General features: G+C 44.7%; 1 protein-coding gene across 9 annotated transcripts in view; it reads left to right on the top strand.

Moving 5' to 3' along the window:
* ttc7b (tetratricopeptide repeat domain 7B) overlaps positions 1–18,701 on the top strand; it is a 453,719-nt gene that overhangs the window by 206,958 nt on the left and 228,060 nt on the right. For all 9 annotated transcript variants that reach the window (XM_070879667.1, XM_070879664.1, XM_070879666.1 and 6 more), the window contains 3 exons: positions 1,058–1,230; positions 14,820–14,883; positions 17,095–17,232. In XM_070879667.1, coding sequence (XP_070735768.1) covers positions 1,058–1,230; positions 14,820–14,883; positions 17,095–17,232 — 375 coding nt within the window. The remainder of the gene's footprint in view (positions 1–1,057; positions 1,231–14,819; positions 14,884–17,094; positions 17,233–18,701) is intronic.

The raw sequence follows: 18,701 nt of genomic DNA, 5'->3' as shown, positions 1-18,701 counted from the left end.
ATATGAATGGGTTATCACAGAAAACCACAGTTGAGAACAGCTACAAGAAAGCAGTCAAGAGAAATGACCAAGTGCTTGTCAGCAGATTTTAAGTCCCTTTACTGCCTTACTCTGGCCTGGTCACTGGTGTAATGTGTTTCATTTTTAAAAAAAAAGAAAGAATGAAAGAACTTGCATTTCTATAGCACCTTTCACAGTCACAGGACATCCCAAATGCCTTACAGCCAATGAAGTACTTTTTTAAGTGCAGTCACTGTTGTAATGTGGGTAAACTCAGCAGCCAATAAGCAGAGCAAACTTCCACATGCAGCAATGTTATAATGACCAGATAATCTCTTTGTTTTAGTGATGCTGATTGAGGGATAAATATTGGCCAGGACACCCCCTGATCTTCGAAATAGTGGCCATGGGACCGTTTACGTCCACCTGAGAAAGCAGACGGGGCCTCGGTTTAACGTCTCATCTGAAAGACAGCACCTCCGACGGTGCAGCACTCCCTTAGTATGGCACTGGAGTGTCAGTCTGGATGTTGCGCTCAAGTCTCTGAAGTTGGACTTGAACCCACAACCTTCGGAGTCAGAGGCCTGAGTGCTACCAACTGAGCCACGGGTGACTCAATCTTTTTTCTGATGTTGGTTGAGGGATAAATGTTGGTCACCACACCGGGGTGAACTCCCCAGCTATTCTGCAAAATAGTTCCGTGGGATCTTTTACGCCCACCTAAGAGAGGAGACGGGGCCTCGGTTTAACATCTCATCCGAAGGACGGCACCTCTGACAGTGTAGCACTCCGTCAGTGCTGCACTGCGGAGTGTCAGCCTGGATATTGAATTCGAGTCTCTGGACCTCAGCTTGAATCTGGGCCTTTAGGAAAGGAGGAAAATTGGAGGAGGAATTTGTAGAAGGATAAAAAAAACATGGCAGTAAGAAGCAATGTTAAAGTGTTTATCACCGAAATATGTATCTTTATTGATAGTAAAACATACGATAAGATTAGAAGTGCACCTTTTTCTCTTTGTTTCGCGCACACGTTTTTCACACGCACGTTTACCTTGCAGACAATTGCCAGGCAACTGGCAGAGATACTCTTGCGAGGAATGTGTGAACAGAGTTACTGGAATCCACTAGAAGATCCCCCACAACATTCACTATTGGACGACCCTCTACACCTGGGCTCCAATACCAAGAACTATGCACTCAGCAGGAGGCCGAAAGTGTACACTGGAGATAGGTAAGTCATAGGAACATCAGGACAGGAGTAAGCCATTCAGTCACTCAAGCCTATTCTGCCATCCAATTAGATCGTGGCCCATCTGTTTCTTAACTCCATTTACACACCTTGGTTCCATAACCATTAATACTCTTGCTTAACAAAAATCTACCAATCTCAGTTTTAAAATTTTCAAGTGACCCCCAGCTTCAATAGCATATTGGGGGAGAGAGTTCCAGATTTCCAATACCCTTTGTGTGAAGACGTGTTTCCTGACATCACCCCTGAACGGCCTAGCTCTAATTTTAAGGTTATGCCTCCTCGTTCTGGACTCTCCCACCAAAGGAAAGAGTTCCTCTCTCTCTACCCTATCAACTCCTTTGATCACCTTAAACACCTCAATTAGATCACCCCTTAATGTCCCATACTCAAGGGAATAGGAACTCCATCTAGCGGAAGGGGGAAGATCTTTCCCTTCTAGCTCTGAACCATATTGTAAGGCACAAGATATTGATGTATGTTCTTTTGGCACCTGGCCTAGGAAATAAAACAATTGTCCTGAATTGTCACCTTTCAGTAGCTTGGAGCTAATGCTTTCTGGGGCTCTTGTGAACGCAGCAGTTGAAGTCACGTTGGAAAATTCAATTCCCACTTGTGACTTTAAACAGCTGCAACCCCAAAAGTAAAGGAAAAGCCTGAGACAGTCAGCAAAACATCGCTGTGCATCTGTTTGGGAAACCAAACTTTCTTTACTGAGGGTGGTTAGAATGTGGATCTTGCTACCACATTAATGTAGTTGTGGCGAGTAGCATAGATGCATTTATGGGGAAGCTAGATAAGTACATGAAGGAGGAAGAAATGAAAGGACATGGTGATAGGGTGAGATGAATTAAGATGGGAGGAGGCTTGTGTGTGGAGCATCCGCACTGGTATAGACCAGTTGGGCTGAATGGCCTATTTCTGTGCTGTCTCCAACAAGCATGACATTCAACCGCATTACCATTGCCAAAACCCCCATCATCAACATCCTGGGGGTCACCATTGACCAGAAACAGAACTGGACCAGCCACATAAATACTGTGGCTGCAGAAGCAGGTCAGAGGCTGGGTGTTTTGTGGAGAGTGTCTCTCCTCCCGACTCCCCAAAGCCTTTCCACTATCTACATGGCACAAGTCAGGAGTGTGATGGAATGACTCTCCACTTGTCTGGATGAGTGCAGCTCCAACAACACTCAAGAAGCTCAACATCATCCAAGACAAAATAGCACGCTTGATTGGCACCCCATCCACTACACTAAACATTCACTCCCCAAAAATCTGCCGGGTGGTATCGGAGGCATAATTCGCCTCGATGTGGTGGTAGCGGGGCGATAGAAGGGTGGAAGTGCGGTGCAGCGCTGATGATGTCATAATGTCTCTCCTCTTTTAAAGGGGAGGGCCACTGCGAACTCTACAGCCTCTTTCCTGGCGCCCACTGGGGCACCAGGGAGGATTTAGGCCAGGTCAGTGGCTAAGAGAGGTGTAAAGGGTCGGCGCAGGGTGATAAGGGTCGGCACGCACGATGATGATGTCATCATCGTGTGTGCCGCCACCCTGGCCAAAAATTATGGGGTGCTGCGCAAAGCCGTTTTCGCCAACCCGGGGGCAATTCCAGGCGGGTCGCTTCCACCACTTGCCCCAGGGCAAAAAGCCCTTATCGCGTTAGCGTTCCCAGAGGCGCTAACAGGCCTTTCGGAAAGGGGCAATTTCGGCCTCCCTAGTCTGTGCAACCTGTCCTCATAATTTAACCCTTTTAGGCCCGATACCATTCTGATGAATCTGCACTTTTTAACAAGTCATTTGTTGGACCATTGACCCTTACCCGATGCCTCTATATAATCTGCCGTGTCAAGCATCAGTACGTTTTCATTCTTGTCCTCTTCTGAAGGCATTGATTTGATGCTGTTCCAAAGGCACTGGCAGGTCTCCCCTACCTCGGCCAAGTGATCATCCTTCATCCTAGATGGTGAGGGCTATTCATCCATGGAAAACATTACAGCAGAGCCTTATCCTGTCATCACCCGACATCTATACGCACACAGGTTATTGGATAATCATCGGGATGGGAAATCTGCTGATTTCCCCCCAGCCTCCCCCTCTCACTAGTGCTGGGATGCTGAGGTCATTACTCATCCTGTACTTCTGACCCAGCTGTGACCAGCTATCTCAGCACGCACCAGTGATCAAACCTGGGACCTTGCTGCTCTGTCTGCCTCGGTTCCACACTTTGGCTTTATAGTGTACAGTCTCCTCCTCTTAAATTGGAGTTGATTATTTTGAATTATCTATTCATTCAAATTCGAATTGTGCAAAACAAATGTTCCGTTTTATTCAAAAGTGTTTCATTTGAATTAGAGGATCAGTTAGAATTTTTTTCAAGCCAAAAAAAATGAACAACTTAACAGGCATAGACTGTGTAGACACATCACTCGAAGGGAGATGAGTTTACCTGACACAAACAATTCACACTGGCATCATCAAACTTATTGAAGCATTGAAGGCTAATTTATATTTCTCTTCCTCTGGTTTCCATTGGTCTTTGTTCATGTGAAATGTTGTAATCGTCATTCAGCTTCAGAATGGACCATTTCAAGTGCCTTGGGAGGGTTTTAGTTGCTGAAGCTTATGAATGTTTGGCCCCAGATGGTTTGACTAATTAAAGTGTCCTTAATATCAGCAGCAGTAATAATTGTGATCCTTAAGAGCTGAAGAAATGCATTTGATAGTTTGCACAGAAAGTGATTGTGCTTTTATGGTGATATATTACAGCGTACATATTGATTGCACAGCTAGGACAGAAGCTCAGTTAGACAGATTTCTGATGATGAACATATATTTCCCAAGGGGCACACTGCCTAATCCTCTTGAGCTAACAGCAGCAACTCAGTACATGTCAATTTATTTTAAGGCTTACTTTTATTCCGTTAAAACCAGATGACATGTCTGCTTACAATTAGGTTTACCTGCAGAAAACAGTCGATAGTTCTAAAAGGAGCCCCTGCTAGTTTTATTTTAAAGCTACTTTTGTAAGCTATCAAAACCCAAACTCAAATCCACAACTTAGTTTCTTTTCATTCTGTTATCGTAGATGCTTTCTGGCGAGAACAGTAGGATGATACTGGAGAAGCTGAGATTCTTCTCCTTAGAGAAGAGAAAGTTAAGAGGACATTTGATAGAGGTTTTCAAAACCGCAAAGTATTTTGATAGAGTAAATAAGGAGAAATTGTTTCCAGTGCCAGAAGTGCTGGTAACTAGAGGCAACAGATTTAAGGTGATTGGCAAAAGAACCAGAGGCGACATGAGGACATTTTTTTTACACACCGAGTTGTGATCTGGAAATGAAGGGGAAAAAAAATTGCAGGATTATGGGGAAATAACAGAATGGAACTAGTTGGATAGCTCTAGCAAAAAGCTGGCACGGTCATGATGGGCCAAATGGCCTCCTTCTGCACTGTATCATTCTATAATTCTTATCAGGAAAGATTGAACAGGCTTGGGGCTCTTTTCTCTGGAAGAGAAGGCTGAGGGGTGACCTAATAAAGGTCTTTAAAATTATGAAGGGTTTCGATTGGGTAGACGTAGAGATGTTTCCACTTGTGAGGGAATCCAAGACTAGGGGCCATAAATATAAGATCATCACCCATAAATCCAATAAAGAATTCTGGAGAAACTTCTTTATCGAGAGACTGGTTAGAAACATAGAAACATAGAAAAAGGTGCAGGAGCAGGCCATTCAGCCCTTCTAGCCTGCACCGCCATTCAATGAGTTCATGGCTGAACATGAAACTTCAGTACCCCCTTCCTGCTTTCTCGCCATACCCCTTGATCCCCTGAGTAGTAAGGACTTCATCTAACTCCATTTTGAATATATTTCGTGAATTGGCCCCAACCACTTTCTGTGGCAGAGAATTCCACAGGTTCACCACTCTCTGGGTGAAGAAGTCTCTCCTCATCTCGGTCCTAAATGGCTTACCCCTTATCCTTAGACTGTGACCCCTGGTTCTGCACTTCCCCAACATTGGGAACATTCTTCCTGCATCTAACCTGTCTAAACCCGTCAGGATTTTAAACGTTTCTATGAGGTCCCCTCTCATTCTTCTGAACTCCAATGAATACAAGCCCAGTTGATCCAGTCTTTCTTGATATGTCAGTCCCACCATCCCGGGAATCAGTCTGTTGAATCTTCGCTGCACTCCCTCAATAGCAAGAATGTCCTTCCTCAAGTTAGGAGACCAAAATTGTACACAATACTCCAAGTGTGGCCTCACCAAGGCCCTGTACAACTGTAGCAACACCTCCCTGCCCCTGTACTCAAATTCCCTCGCTATGAAGGCCAACATGCCATTTGTTTTCTTAACCGCTTGCTGTACCTGCATTGCAACCTTCAATGACTGATGTACCATGATACCCAGGTCTCGTTGCACCTTCCCTTTTCCCAATCTGTCACCATTCAGATAATAGTCTGTCTCTCTGTTTTCACCACCAAAGTGGATAACCTCACATTTATCCACATTATACTTCATCTGCCATGCATTTGCCCACTCACCTAACCTATCCAAGTCACTCTGCAGCCTCATAGCATCCTCCTCGCAGCTCACACTGCCACCCAACTTAGTGTCATCCGCAAATTTGGAGATACTATATTTAATCCCCTCGTCTAAATCATTAATGTACAATGTAAACAGCTGGGGCCCCAGCACAGAACCTTGCGGTACCCCACTAGTCACTGCCTGCCATTCTGAAAAGTACCCATTTACTCCTACTCTTTGCTTCCTGTCTGACAACCAGTTCTCAATCCACGTCAGCACACTACCCCCAATCCCATGTGCTTTAACTTTGCACATTAATCTCTTGTGTGGGACCTTGTTGAAAGCCTTCTGGAAGTCCAAATATACCACATCAACTGGTTCTCCTTTGTCCACTTTACTGGAAACATCCTCAAAAAATTCCAGAAGATTTGTCAAACATGATTTCCCCTTCACAAATCCATGCTGACTTGGACCTATCATGTCACCATTTTCCAAATGCGCTGCTATGACATCCTTAATAATTGATTCCATCATTTTACCCACTACTGAGGTCAGGCTGACCGGTCTATAATTCCCTGTTTTCTCTCTCCCTCCTTTTTTAAAAAGTGGGGTTACATTGGCTACCCTCCACTCCATAGGAACTGATCCAGAGTCAATGGAATGTTGGAAAATGACTGTCAATGCATTCGCTATTTCCAAGGCCACCTCCTTAAGTACTCTGGGATGCAGTCCATCAGGCCCTGGGGATTTATCGGCCTTCAATCCCATCAATTTCCCCAACACAATTTCCCGACTAATAAAGATTTCCCTCAGTTCCTCCTCCCTACTAGACCCTCTGACCCTTTTTATATCCGGAAGGTTGTTTGTGTCCTCCTTAGTGAATACTGAACATAGAAACATAGAAACATAGAAAATAGGTGCAGGAGCAGGCCATTCAGCCCTTCTAGCCTGCACCGCCATTCAACGAGTTCATGGCTGAACATGAAACTTCAGTACCCACTTCCTGCTTTCACGCCATACCCCTTGATCCCCCGAGTACTAAGGACTTCATCTAACTCCCTTTTGAATATATTTAGTGAATTGGCCTCAACTACTTCCTGTGGTAGAGAATTCCACAGGTTCACCACTCTCTGGGTGAAGAAGTTTCTCCTTATCTCGGTCCTAAAAGGCTTACCCCTTATCCTTAGACTGTGACCCCTGGTTCTGGACTTCCCCAACATTGGGAACATTCTTCCTGCATCCAACCTGTCCAAACCCGTCAGAATTTTAAACGTTTCTATGAGGTCCCCTCTCACTCTTCTGAACTCCAGTGAATACAAGCCCAGTTGATTCAGTCTTTCTTGATAGGTCAGTCCCACCATCCCGGGAATCAGTCTGGTGAATCTTCGCTGCACTCCCTCAACAGCAAGTATGTCCTTCCTCAAGTTAGGAGACCAAAACTGTACACAATACTCCAGGTGTGGCCTCACCAAGGCCCTGTACAACTGTAGCAACACCTCCCTGCCCCTGTACTCAAATCCCCTCGCTATGAAGGCCAACATGCCATTTGCTTTCTTAACCGCCTGCTGTACCTGCATGCCAACCTTCAATGACTGATGTACCATGACACCCAGGTCTCGTTGCACCTTCCCTTTTCCTAATCTGTCACCATTCAGATAATAGTCTGTCTCTCTGTTTTTACCACCAAAGTGGATAACCTCACATTTATCCACATTATACTTCATCTGCCACGCATTTGCCCACTCACCTAACCTATCCAAGTCACTCTGTAGCCTCATAGCATCCTCCTCGCAGATCACACTGCCACCCAACTTAGTGTCATCCGCAAATTTGGAGATACTACATTTAATCCCTTCGTCTAAATCATTAATGTATAATGTAAACAGCTGGGGCCCCAGCACAGAACCCTGCGGTACCCCACTAGTCACTGCCTGCCATTCCGAAAAGTACCCATTTACTCCTACTCTTTGCTTCCTGTCTGACAACCAGTTCTCAATCCACGTCAGCACACTACCCCCAATCCCATGTGCTTTAACTTTGCACATTAATCTCCTGTGTGGGACCTTGTCGAAAGCCTTCTGAAAGTCCAAATATACCACATCAACTGGTACTCCTTTGTCCACTTTATTGGAAACATCCTCAAAAAATTCCAGAAGATTTGTCAAGCATGATCTCCCTTTTACAAATCCATGCTGACTTGGACCTATCATGTCACCATTTTCCAAATGCGCTGCTATGACATCCTTAATAATTGATTCCATCATTTTACCCACTACTGAGGTTAGGCTGACCGGTCTATAATTCCCTGCTTTCTCTCTCCCTCCTTTTTTAAAAAGTGGGGTTACATTGGCTACCCTCCACTCGATAGGAACTGATCCAGAGTCAATGGAATGTTGGAAAATGACTGTCAATGCATCCGCTATTTCCAAGGCCACCTCCTTAAGTACTCTGGGATGCAGTCCATCAGGCCCTGGGGATTTATCGGCCTTCAATCCCATCAATTTCCCCAACACAATTTCCCGACTAATAAAGATTTCCCTCAGTTCCTCCTCTTTAATAGACCCTCTGACCACTTTTATATCCGGAAGGTTGTTTGTGTCCTCCTTAGTGAATACTGAACCAAAGTACTTGTTCAATTGGTCTGCCATTTCTTTGTTCCCCGTTATGACTTCCCCTGATTCTGACTGCAGGGGACCTACGTTTGTTTTTACTAACCTCTTTCTCTTTACATACCTATAGAAACTTTTGCAATCCGCCTTAATGTTCCCTGCAAGCTTCTTCTCGTACTCCATTTTCACTGCCCTAATCAAACCCTTTGTCCTCCTCTGCTGAGTTCTAAATTTCTCCCAGTCCTCAGGTTCGCTGCTATTTCTGGCCAATTTGTATGCCACTTCCTTGGCTTTAATACTATCCCTGATTTCCCTAGATAGCCTTAGAATATAGAACTTGCTGCCATATTGAGTAATTGAGGCGAATATCATCGATGCATTTAAGGGGAAGCTAGTTAAGTACATGAGTGAGAAACTGATAGGCTTATATGAAGCAGGGAGGGAGGAGGCTTGTGTGGAGCATAAACACCAGCATAGACCAGCTAGCCTGAGTGGCTTGTTTCTGTGCTGTAAACTCTTTGTAAAAATTTCCATTCAGATCTATCCGTGGCTCTGTTGGTAGTTATTGTTATATTGAACTGTATCTGCTACCTACCTGCCCACTCTATACTAATCTCCAGGCCCAGATGTTATGCATCCCAGAATAATGAAAGAAGTTGGGTGAAGAGATCATGGTGGCACTAACCATAATATCCCAGAAATCTTTAAAAAGTGGAATGGAACCAAGAACTTGAGAATGGCACATGTTGCACCCTATTCAAGAAGGGGAACAATCAGGAAAATTCAGGCCAGGAAATGTTATCTCAATAGCATGTAAGCTGCTTCGGTCCCGAATGACATGTCATGAATACTTTGAAAGGCATAGGCTAATCGGGGGCAATCAACATGGATTGGGAAAGAGCAGGCCATTTTTGATGAATTTCATTGTATTTTTTGAGGAAATCACAGAAGGGATGTTATATGCCTGGATTTTTAGAAGGTATTTTATAAATTGCTACTTCAGAATCTTGTTACAAAAATTAGGGTACGTGGTACTAAAAGAAATGCAGCTGAATGGACAGAGAAACTGAAAGTAACCAGTTAGGGTAAATAGGTGTTTTTTGGATTGGTGGAATTTGGGTAGCAGCGGATCTGTGCTCGGACTTTTTTCATTTGAAATGATTTGGACATGAGCACAAGAGGAACGATATTGAAATTTGCTAATGATGCCAAATTAGGGTGCATGGAAAACTGTGAGGGATATACCAGGAGGATATGGACAGGTTAGTATGGAGTGAGCAGGTAGGTAGCAGATACAGTTCAATACAACAATAACTACTGCTGGCATTAATAATGTAATGCCTTTAACATAGAAAAACATCCCGAATTGTTTCACAGAGATGTGAGGAAAGGAGCCATAGGCGGGCTGATCTAGAGTTTGGTCAGAGAAATGGGTTTTAAGAAAGGTTTTAAAGGAGCAGAGTAAGGTGGAGACATGGTGAGGTTTAGTAGGGAGCAATCTTCCCCCATAATTTTTCTTGGAGCCACACGGCCCCTTTAAGGGGCTGGTGGGTCATTCAAAATACCGCGCATGTGCGGGTTTTCCATCAAAAAGCTGGCTGTGCAGGTTCCATTGGAGCGTTGCGCTGCTGTGCAGCTTAAAAAGAATATTGGTAGGGAGTGAATTCCAGAGCATGGGGCTAGGCGATTAAAGGTATAGCCGCTAATGTGGGTGCAAAGGGAGTGGAAGCGGGTAAAAGGCCTGTGTCAGAGGAACAGTGAATATGGGTTGCAGCACTGGAGAAAGTCACAGAGACACAAAGCAAGTGATTTAAAGACAAGAACAAGAATTTTAAAGTTGAGATTTTGGAGGATGGGCCTATTGGGCGAGCGGGACTGGGTTGGAGATAGAATCCAATCAATTAGGCAAACTGGAGTTTCTGGAGAGTGCGGGAAGGGAGCCAGCAAGGACATCATTGAGTAATTAGAATCATAGAGAAGGAGGCCATGGGGCTAAAATTCAGGGTCTCAAAGAAACCCGTTAATGCCCATTTGCAGCGGCCATTCCTAAAAATCGAGCGGTCACCGCTTTGGGGTCAACAGGCCGACCTGACCTAAATTCAGGTCGGGGATTTTTCGGTCTGGACCCCATTCCGCCCAAGTAGTTGCATCACCAATTTAAAGAAATAAAAAAAATACCAGCCATTTTCAGCTTAATCTCTCGATCCCTACCACACAGTGCCCCCGGCAGGTTTTTCTGCCAGTGCACCATCTCCGCACTGAGTGCAGCCCGGCAGGACGGCCGCCTTAAAGAGGAGGGCCCACTGCCGCGGCCGCAATGTAAAACATTTTGCCGGCCTACTGCCAGGCTGCCCGTTGGCGACCCAACCGTTGGCTGACACCCTACCTGGTGGCTCAGTGGCCAAAGTTTAAAAAATGATAGAATCTCTCCCCTTTAACGGAGCAGATAGAGCGTGGTGACGCACGTGCGCTGTGACATCACCTCGACTCCACCGCTGATTGATAGCGGCAGAGGCCCCAACCAACCCATTTTCAGCCAATCAGCCTGGCTTTGAATCTAAGACCCGCTCCTTATGATCCATTTCCTGTAGGACTTTAAAAACATTTCAAAGTCCTGAAAATGGATCTACTTACCATACCATGAGTTCCAGCGGTAAGTGCCACTTCAAAACTCACAAGTGCGGCAGCTTTCTGGTGCACCTGAATTTTGGCTACCAAATTTCCCATTGAATTTGCACAGGCTCTTTCAAAGAGCAATCCAGTTAGTCCCACTCACCTGTTCCTTCCCCATATCCCTGCAGATTTTTTTCCAATTCTCTTTTGAAAGCTACTAGAATCTGTATCGACCAACGCATTCCAAATCCTAACCACTTGTTGCATAAAAACGTTTTTCCTCATGTTCGCCTCTGGTTCTTTTACCAATCACCTTAAATCTGTGCCCTCTGGTTATTGACCCTTCAGCCATTGGGAACAGTTTCTCTTTATTTGCTCTTAACCCGCCATGACTTTAAACACATCTATCAAATCTCCTTTTAGCCTTCTCTGCTCTCAGAAGAACAACCCCAGCTTCTCCAGTCTAGCCATGTAACTGTAATCCCTCATCCCTGGAACCTCTTCTGTACCCTCTCCAAAACCTTCACGTCCTTCCTAAATTGGGTCCTGACGTGACAAAGGCATGTATAAAAGTTTTCGGTGGCAGATGATTTGAGGAAAGGGAGGAAGCAGGAGGTGATAGAGGAGGAGGTAGGTAAGCTTTTCTAATGGAGAGATTCTGAAGTCAGAATTTCAGCTGAGGGTTCAACAGAACGCTGAGGTTGTGAACAGTCTAGTTTGGACCGAGACAGTGGCAGGGAAGGAGGATGGAATAGTCAGTGGCTTAGGAGTGGAGTTTGTGGTAAGGTCTGAAGAGCAAAGCTTTGACCTACCCAGTGGACTTCAAGTGAGAACAGAATTTGCTCCACTATGATGCATTTCAAACAACATTCACTGCCCAGCATCGCAGGCGATGAATGTCCGGCAGCTGCCAATAATGGTGGGATCATACCTCCGTTCGAGTCACGGCCTTCTGAAGAGGAGGGGAGAAATGAAAGGATGGTGAATCTGACCATATGGAGCATAAACACCGGCATAGACCAGTTGGTCCAAATGGTCTGTTTCTGTGCTGTACGTTATATATAATTCCAGGGAGCAAATTTTGACTTTTATTACTGAGCTTTTTTAAAATCTGCCAAACCTCTTAATTATGTTCTATCCAAAATAGAACTTCTGATTGATAACATCTCTCAGGGTTATGTTTTTTAGTATTGGAATTTTGGAAAACTGCTGTTAGCTCCGACTGCTCACATTTTCAGCTTGTTCATGCAGAAAGGTTAGGAACTCAGCTGTTATATAAAATATTGATGTTCCCTTCCTAAAGACATGTAAAATGAAAGCTTTGTAGATTTTGATTAATTGATAGACGCAGGGAGGAGAAGAGGGATGTAGTCAATTCTAATTTACTATCTAGTATCTGGGAGTAGGAGTAGGTCATTCAGCCCTTGAGCCTGTACCGCCATTCAGTTAGATTGCAGCTGATCTGCATCTTAACACCTTGTTTCCATATCCCTTAATATGCTTACCTAATAAAAATCTATCATAGTTTTGAAATTGTCAATTGACTCCCATACTCAACAGTTATTTGGGGGAGAGCTTTCCAGATTTCCACTACCCTTTGTGTGAAGTAGTGTTTATGACATTACCCCTGAACGGCCTAGCTCTTAATTTTAAGGTTATGTCCCCTTGTTCTGGACTCTCTCACCAGAGGAAGGAGTTCCCCTCTCTCTACGCTATCAACTCCTTTGATTGTCTTAAACACCTCAATTAGATCACCCCTTAATTTCCCATACTCAAGGGAATAGGAACTTCATCTAGGGGAAGGGGGAAGTTCCATTTTCCCTTCTGGCTCTGAACCATACTGTAAGGCACGAGATTTTGATGTATGTTCTTTTGGCACCGCCACTGGCCTAGGAAACAAAACAATTGGCCTGAATTGTCACCCTTCAGTAGCTTGGAGTTAATGCTTTCTGGGGCTCTTGTGAACGCAGAAAATTCCATTTCCACTTGTGACTTTAAACATCTGCAGCCCCAAAAGTAAAGGAAAAACCTGAGATAGCAAAACTTCGCTGTGCATCAGTTTGGGAAACCAAACTTTCTTCACTGAGGGTGGTTAGAATATGGATCTTGCTACCACATTAATGTAGCTGAGGCGAGTAGCATAGATGCATTTACGGGGAAGCTAGTTAAGTACATGAAGGAGGAAGGAATGAAAGGACATGGGTAGGGTGAGATGAATTAAGATGGGAGGAGGCTTGTGTGTGGAGCATACACACTGGTATAGACCAGTTGGGCTGAATGGCCATTTTTGTGCTGTCTCCAACAAGAGGGAATCTAACCACCGCCCCATTACCATCGCCAAATCCCCCACCATCAACATCCTGGGGGTCACCATTGACCAGAAACAGAACTGGACCAGCCATATAAATACTATGGCTACAGAAGCAGGTCAGAGGCTGGGTGTTTTGTAGCTAGTGTCTCACATCCTGACTCCCAAAGCCTTTCCACCATCTACAAGGCACAAGTCAGGAGGTGTCTAGATGAGTGCAGCTCCAACAACACTCAAGAAGCTCAACACCATCCAAGACAAAGCAGCCCGCTTGATTGGCACCACCCCATCCACCACACTAAACATTTACCCCTTCATCACCGACACACCGTGGCTGCAGCGCGTATCATCTACAAGATGCACTGCAGCAACTCGCCCAGACTTCTTCGACAGCACCTCCCAAGCCCAAGACCTCTACCACCTAAAAGGACAAGGACATCAGGCACATGGGAACACCATCACCTCCATATTCTCTTCCATCCTATCTTGGAAATATATCGCCGTTCCTTCATCGTTGCTGGGTCAAAATCTTGGAACTCCCTCCTCCCCCCTCTCCCACCCCAATAGCACTGTGGGAGCACCCGAACCACAAGCTCACCACCACCTTCTCAAGAGCAATTAGGGATGGGCAATAAATACTGGCTTTGCCAGTGACGCCTACATTCCATGAATTAATTTTTTTTTAAATCGATGTAAAACCATTTTCATCCTCTTTAACTCAGAAGCACATGGCATATTCAAGATGGGGATGCAACTGACAGATGGAAAGCTAATGTTCCCTTAGATACAGCAAGTAAACAATGTATTATAGGCTCCCCTGATGACTTGGAGGGCAAATCCAAACAGATCAGGAACTGTTCTGTGCTCGCTGATTTTAGCGATGACCACGATACAGTTGGTTTAGATGTCTTGTGGCTCGGGAAGTGGAGGAAAAATAAATCTGCCAGCGTTCCTGCTTCTGATCAAGGTCCACTGGATCCCTACTTGCAAGTTTGCATATGTAGATGGGAGAGGCTGTGATTCTAGGCTGTGGTCCCATAGTCTGCCAACACATGCTGCCTAGCCTCAGACCTTTGAGGTGAGTTCCTGTGGAATACTTCAGGGCGGAAATGAAAAAAAAATACTGAACCTGTAGTATGTTCTGATGCAATGAATTCACAGGTGATATTGAAGAAAGCTGATTTACCGTCGATAGATTTTTGTCCATCCGCCATCTTGTCGTGCTCTCCTTGTCCCCACTTTGCCTTTCCAAGAATGACCAAGCTTTCCCTCGACTCTGGGGAATATATTCACTAGGGAGGGGATTAAATTCCTTTTTGTGCAAAAAAAAAATTAGCATGAGTATAAAATGGGAACTCCTCACATTGACTTTTTCACAAAATTGGTGGCAGGAGAAACTTGCCCGTGAGAAGTTCACAAATTGCAATTATAGATTTTTCTTCACAACTTTTTAAAAAAAAAGACCGCCAAAACAAGCTATTAATTGCATTACTATATCCTCTTATCATTGCAGCATTTTCTGTCCTCAAGAAAACACAGAAGAAGCTCTTTTGCTGCTGCTCATTAGTGAATCTATGGTAAGTGCGATCGCTTCACAGCCGAGTTCAGTGTGGTGACATTTAATGTAATTAGAATTGTTCCAACGGAAATGGTAACTTGCTACATGAGAAATGGAGCTGTTGTGAAGAAATATCATGTTAATAAATTCTGTTTGTTTGCTTTGACAAGAATGTTATGAGACAAATATTTGACACCGAGCCACATAAGGAGATATTAGGACAGGTGACTAAAAGCTTAGTCAAAGCAGTAGGTTTTATGGAGTGTCTTAAAGGAGGAGAGAGAGGCGGAGAGGTTTAAGGAGGGAATTTCTAGAGCTTCGAACCTAGGTAGGCAGCTGAAGGCATGGCCGCCAATGGTGGGACGAAGGTAATTGGGGAAGCACAAGAGGCCAGAATTGGAGCAACGGTGTTTTCTTGGTAGGTTGACGGCCAGAGGAGGTTACAGAGATGGGGAGGGGCGAGGCCATGGAGGTATTTGAACACAAGCATGACAGTTTTAAAATCGAGGCATTTTAATGATGATTTGTAACTTTTATTGAAGGATTGGAGTATGTTTCCACTTTGTGCACCCAATGTGACGACTCCCATTTAAACCTGAAACTAAGCAGTTGCATGTACATAAATGAGCTTTCTGACTTTTCCATTTGAGTCGTCATTTTTAGACTGGACCCCTTCTTGTAGTTGAGGAGAATCTCTCTGATTCAGTTCTTTAATACCTCTGACCTTTCAAGAAACACAGTGTCAGAGAACTCTCAAGCACTCTTCCTACATATATTCTTTCCAATTTGTTTTTCTTTGTTTAAAAACAAAACATACTGAGTGCCTAGTTCATCATATCTTCAGTGTGGATCAGGAGAGATACTGATGTAAGTGCCTGAGTTGTAATTGTGATCATTTAAAATGGTATTGTGAGCATGTGTCCTGCCAAGAGTTGCATGGGCTGTCATGATGCAGGTTGCGATTTTCCTACCCGGCTGTTTCCTGCCTGATAATGTGCAGATTACATTTGGATGAGTGTCAATTTACAGAACATCCTCGCTGTGTGCTATGGTGTGAATGGAGTTCATAGTTAATCTGTTTGATGCTGGATGCAGTTTCAGACTAAGCAGTTACAGGTATAACTGAGGCTTCTGACTTCTTAAGTCTAGATATAAAATCACTAATCCTTTCCAAGAAGATGGCTAGATTCGCTTCTTTGTTCACTACCTCTGACCACCTGTGAAACATTCACCTACTCCTCTCACACAAAAGAAAGAAAGATTATAGATTTGGGTAAGGCCGACTTCAATGGGATGTGACAGAGACTGTCCACAATAAACTGGGCAAATCTGTTAATGGATAAAACGACAGATGATCAGTGGGAGATGTTCAAAAAAGAATTTAAGGTGATACAGAACCAGTTTATATCCCAGGCCAACATCCCCAGCATCGAAGCACTGACCACACTCGACCAGCCCCGTTGGGCAGGCCACATTGTCCGCATGCCCAACACGAGACTCCCTAAGCAAGCGCTCTACTCGGAACTCCTCCACGGCAAACGAGCCCCATGTGGGCAGAGGAAACGTTTCAAGGACACCCTCAAAGTCTCCTTGATAAAGTGCAACATCCCCACCGGCACCTGGGAATCCCTGGCCCAAGACCGCCCAAAGTGGAGGAAGAGCATCTGGGAGGGCGCTGAGCACCTCGAGTCTCGTCACCGAGAGCATGCAGAAAACAAGCAGAAGGAGCGTGCGGCAAACCAGACTCCCCACCCAACCCTTCCTTCAACCACTGTCTGTCCCACCTGTGACAGAGACTGTAATTCCTGCATTGGACTGGACCTGTAACTCACTTTTAGAGTGGAAGCAAGTCTTCCTCGATTTCGAGGGACTGCCTATGATATGATATGAGCCACACTCTTCCTCTTCCCCTTAGTTTGAGTAACCTCACTGCCGAGGTACACACAGAGTGGTCAGCGGGTAAGGAACAGGAGGGCTGGCAGTACCTGTAGAACTCGCTGCCACTCACGGCGAGCAGGGGCGAAACCAAAGAAAGACCAAAGCTGATGCGACTTTTCAACTAAAAGCGAGATTTGTGCTTTAAGCAAAATTTTGAAATGTAAATTTTTAATCATCGTTTCCAGGATGGCTCCAGTTCCAATTGTTTAGTTAAGCATGGCATAAAAATCAAAACTTTGAAGTGCTGAAAGTACTTGTGTGGCCAGTGACTTCACTTTGTCGTGTTTTCCAGGCTAACAGGGATGCAGTGTTGAGCAGAATCCCAGAACACAACAACGATCGTGTTATCAGTTTACAGAGTGCCTCCATTGTCTATGACCTTCTAACAATAGCACTGGGAAGACGTGGTCAATACGAAATGCTGTCAGAGGTGAGTCCAGCCTAAAAGCCAGTTCATGCAACACTGCGCCAGTTGAAGATGTTCCATATGACCCATCATGACATTCCACTTGGAGAATTCCGCAGCCCATTTATTTCACATCACACAAAATGTCTCTTCCCCCAGCAGTTTTAAAATATAAAGTTCAATGACAGAGATAATGTTAAATGTACAAACCTTTCTATTTACATTTAGGAATTAAGGAGAAGTTCTGTATCATACACTTCCTTCCTCTTTAAGAAGTGAAGGGTGCGTGCACGGTCTGTCCCACTCCTCCCTTTCCACTTCCAACCACACTCTCCTTTTTTTCTCTTCCTCACTCTTCCTCTCTTTGCTACCCACCTTCCTCCCTTTTCTGTGCGCTCTCTTTCCCATTTGTTATTTTCTTTACTCCTTATCTTCTTCCCTCGCTCTTCCTCCTCCTCTCACTCTCCTCCCTCCCTTTCTGTTTTCATATTTCTCTTCTTTGTCCTCCTCCCCCCTCCCAGTTATTTTCTGTACTCTCCCTTTCTCTCCTTTTTCTCTTTCCCTATCTGGTTTTAATTGTTTCCCTATTCCTCTCCTCCCTCCTCTGGTTATGTTCTTTACTTTCCTCTCTCGCCTCTTGGCTTTCAGTTTTTATCTCTCCTGTTATTTTCTGTACGCTTCCTCTCTCATTTCCCTGTCTCCCACCAGCCCTCACCCCCCCGGCCCTATTCCCGCCTCAGTACGGTAGTACCATGAGAGCCAGGCAATTAAAATCATAGAATGGTTACAGTTTGGAAGGAGGCCATTCAGCTCGTCGAGCCCATGCCGGCTCTCTGCAAGAGCACTTCAGCTGGTCCCACTCGCTTGCCCTTTCTCCCTAACCCTGCAATTTTCTTTCCTTTAGGTACTTCTCCAACTCCCTTTTGAAAGCCACGATTGAATGTGCCTCCGCCACTCTTTCAGGCCGTGCATTCCAGATCATAAACACGCGCTGCATAAAAAAGATTTTCCTCATGTCGCCTTTGGTTCTTCTGCCAATCACCTTAAATCTGTGTCCTCTGGTTCTCGACCCTTCTGCCAATGGGAACAGTTTCTCTCTATCTACTCTGTCTAGAACCCTCATGATTTTGAACGCCTCCATCAAATCTCCTCCCAACCTTCCCTGCTCTAAGGAGAACAACCCCAGCTTCTCCAGTGTATCCATGTAACTGAGGTCCCACATCTCTGGAACCATTCTCTGAAATCTTTTCTTCTTCAAGACTTTCACATCCTTCCTAAAGTGCGCTGCCCAGAATTGGACACAATACTCCAGTTGAGACCGAACCAGTATTTTATAAAGGTTCATCATAATTTCCTTGCTTTTGTACTCTATGTTTCTCTTTTGCCTGCTAATCTTTGATTCCAATTTACCCGGGCCATATCCATTCTCAACACACTAAAATTGGACCTCCTCCAATTAAGTATTTTTATTCTAGAATGCTCCTCGTCCTTTT

The sequence above is a fragment of the Pristiophorus japonicus genome, chromosome 4 (genome assembly GCF_044704955.1).
Source record: "Pristiophorus japonicus isolate sPriJap1 chromosome 4, sPriJap1.hap1, whole genome shotgun sequence".
In the NCBI taxonomy this organism is placed as follows: Eukaryota; Metazoa; Chordata; class Chondrichthyes; family Pristiophoridae; genus Pristiophorus; species Pristiophorus japonicus.
This window is presented reverse-complemented; position numbering and strand designations above follow the sequence as displayed.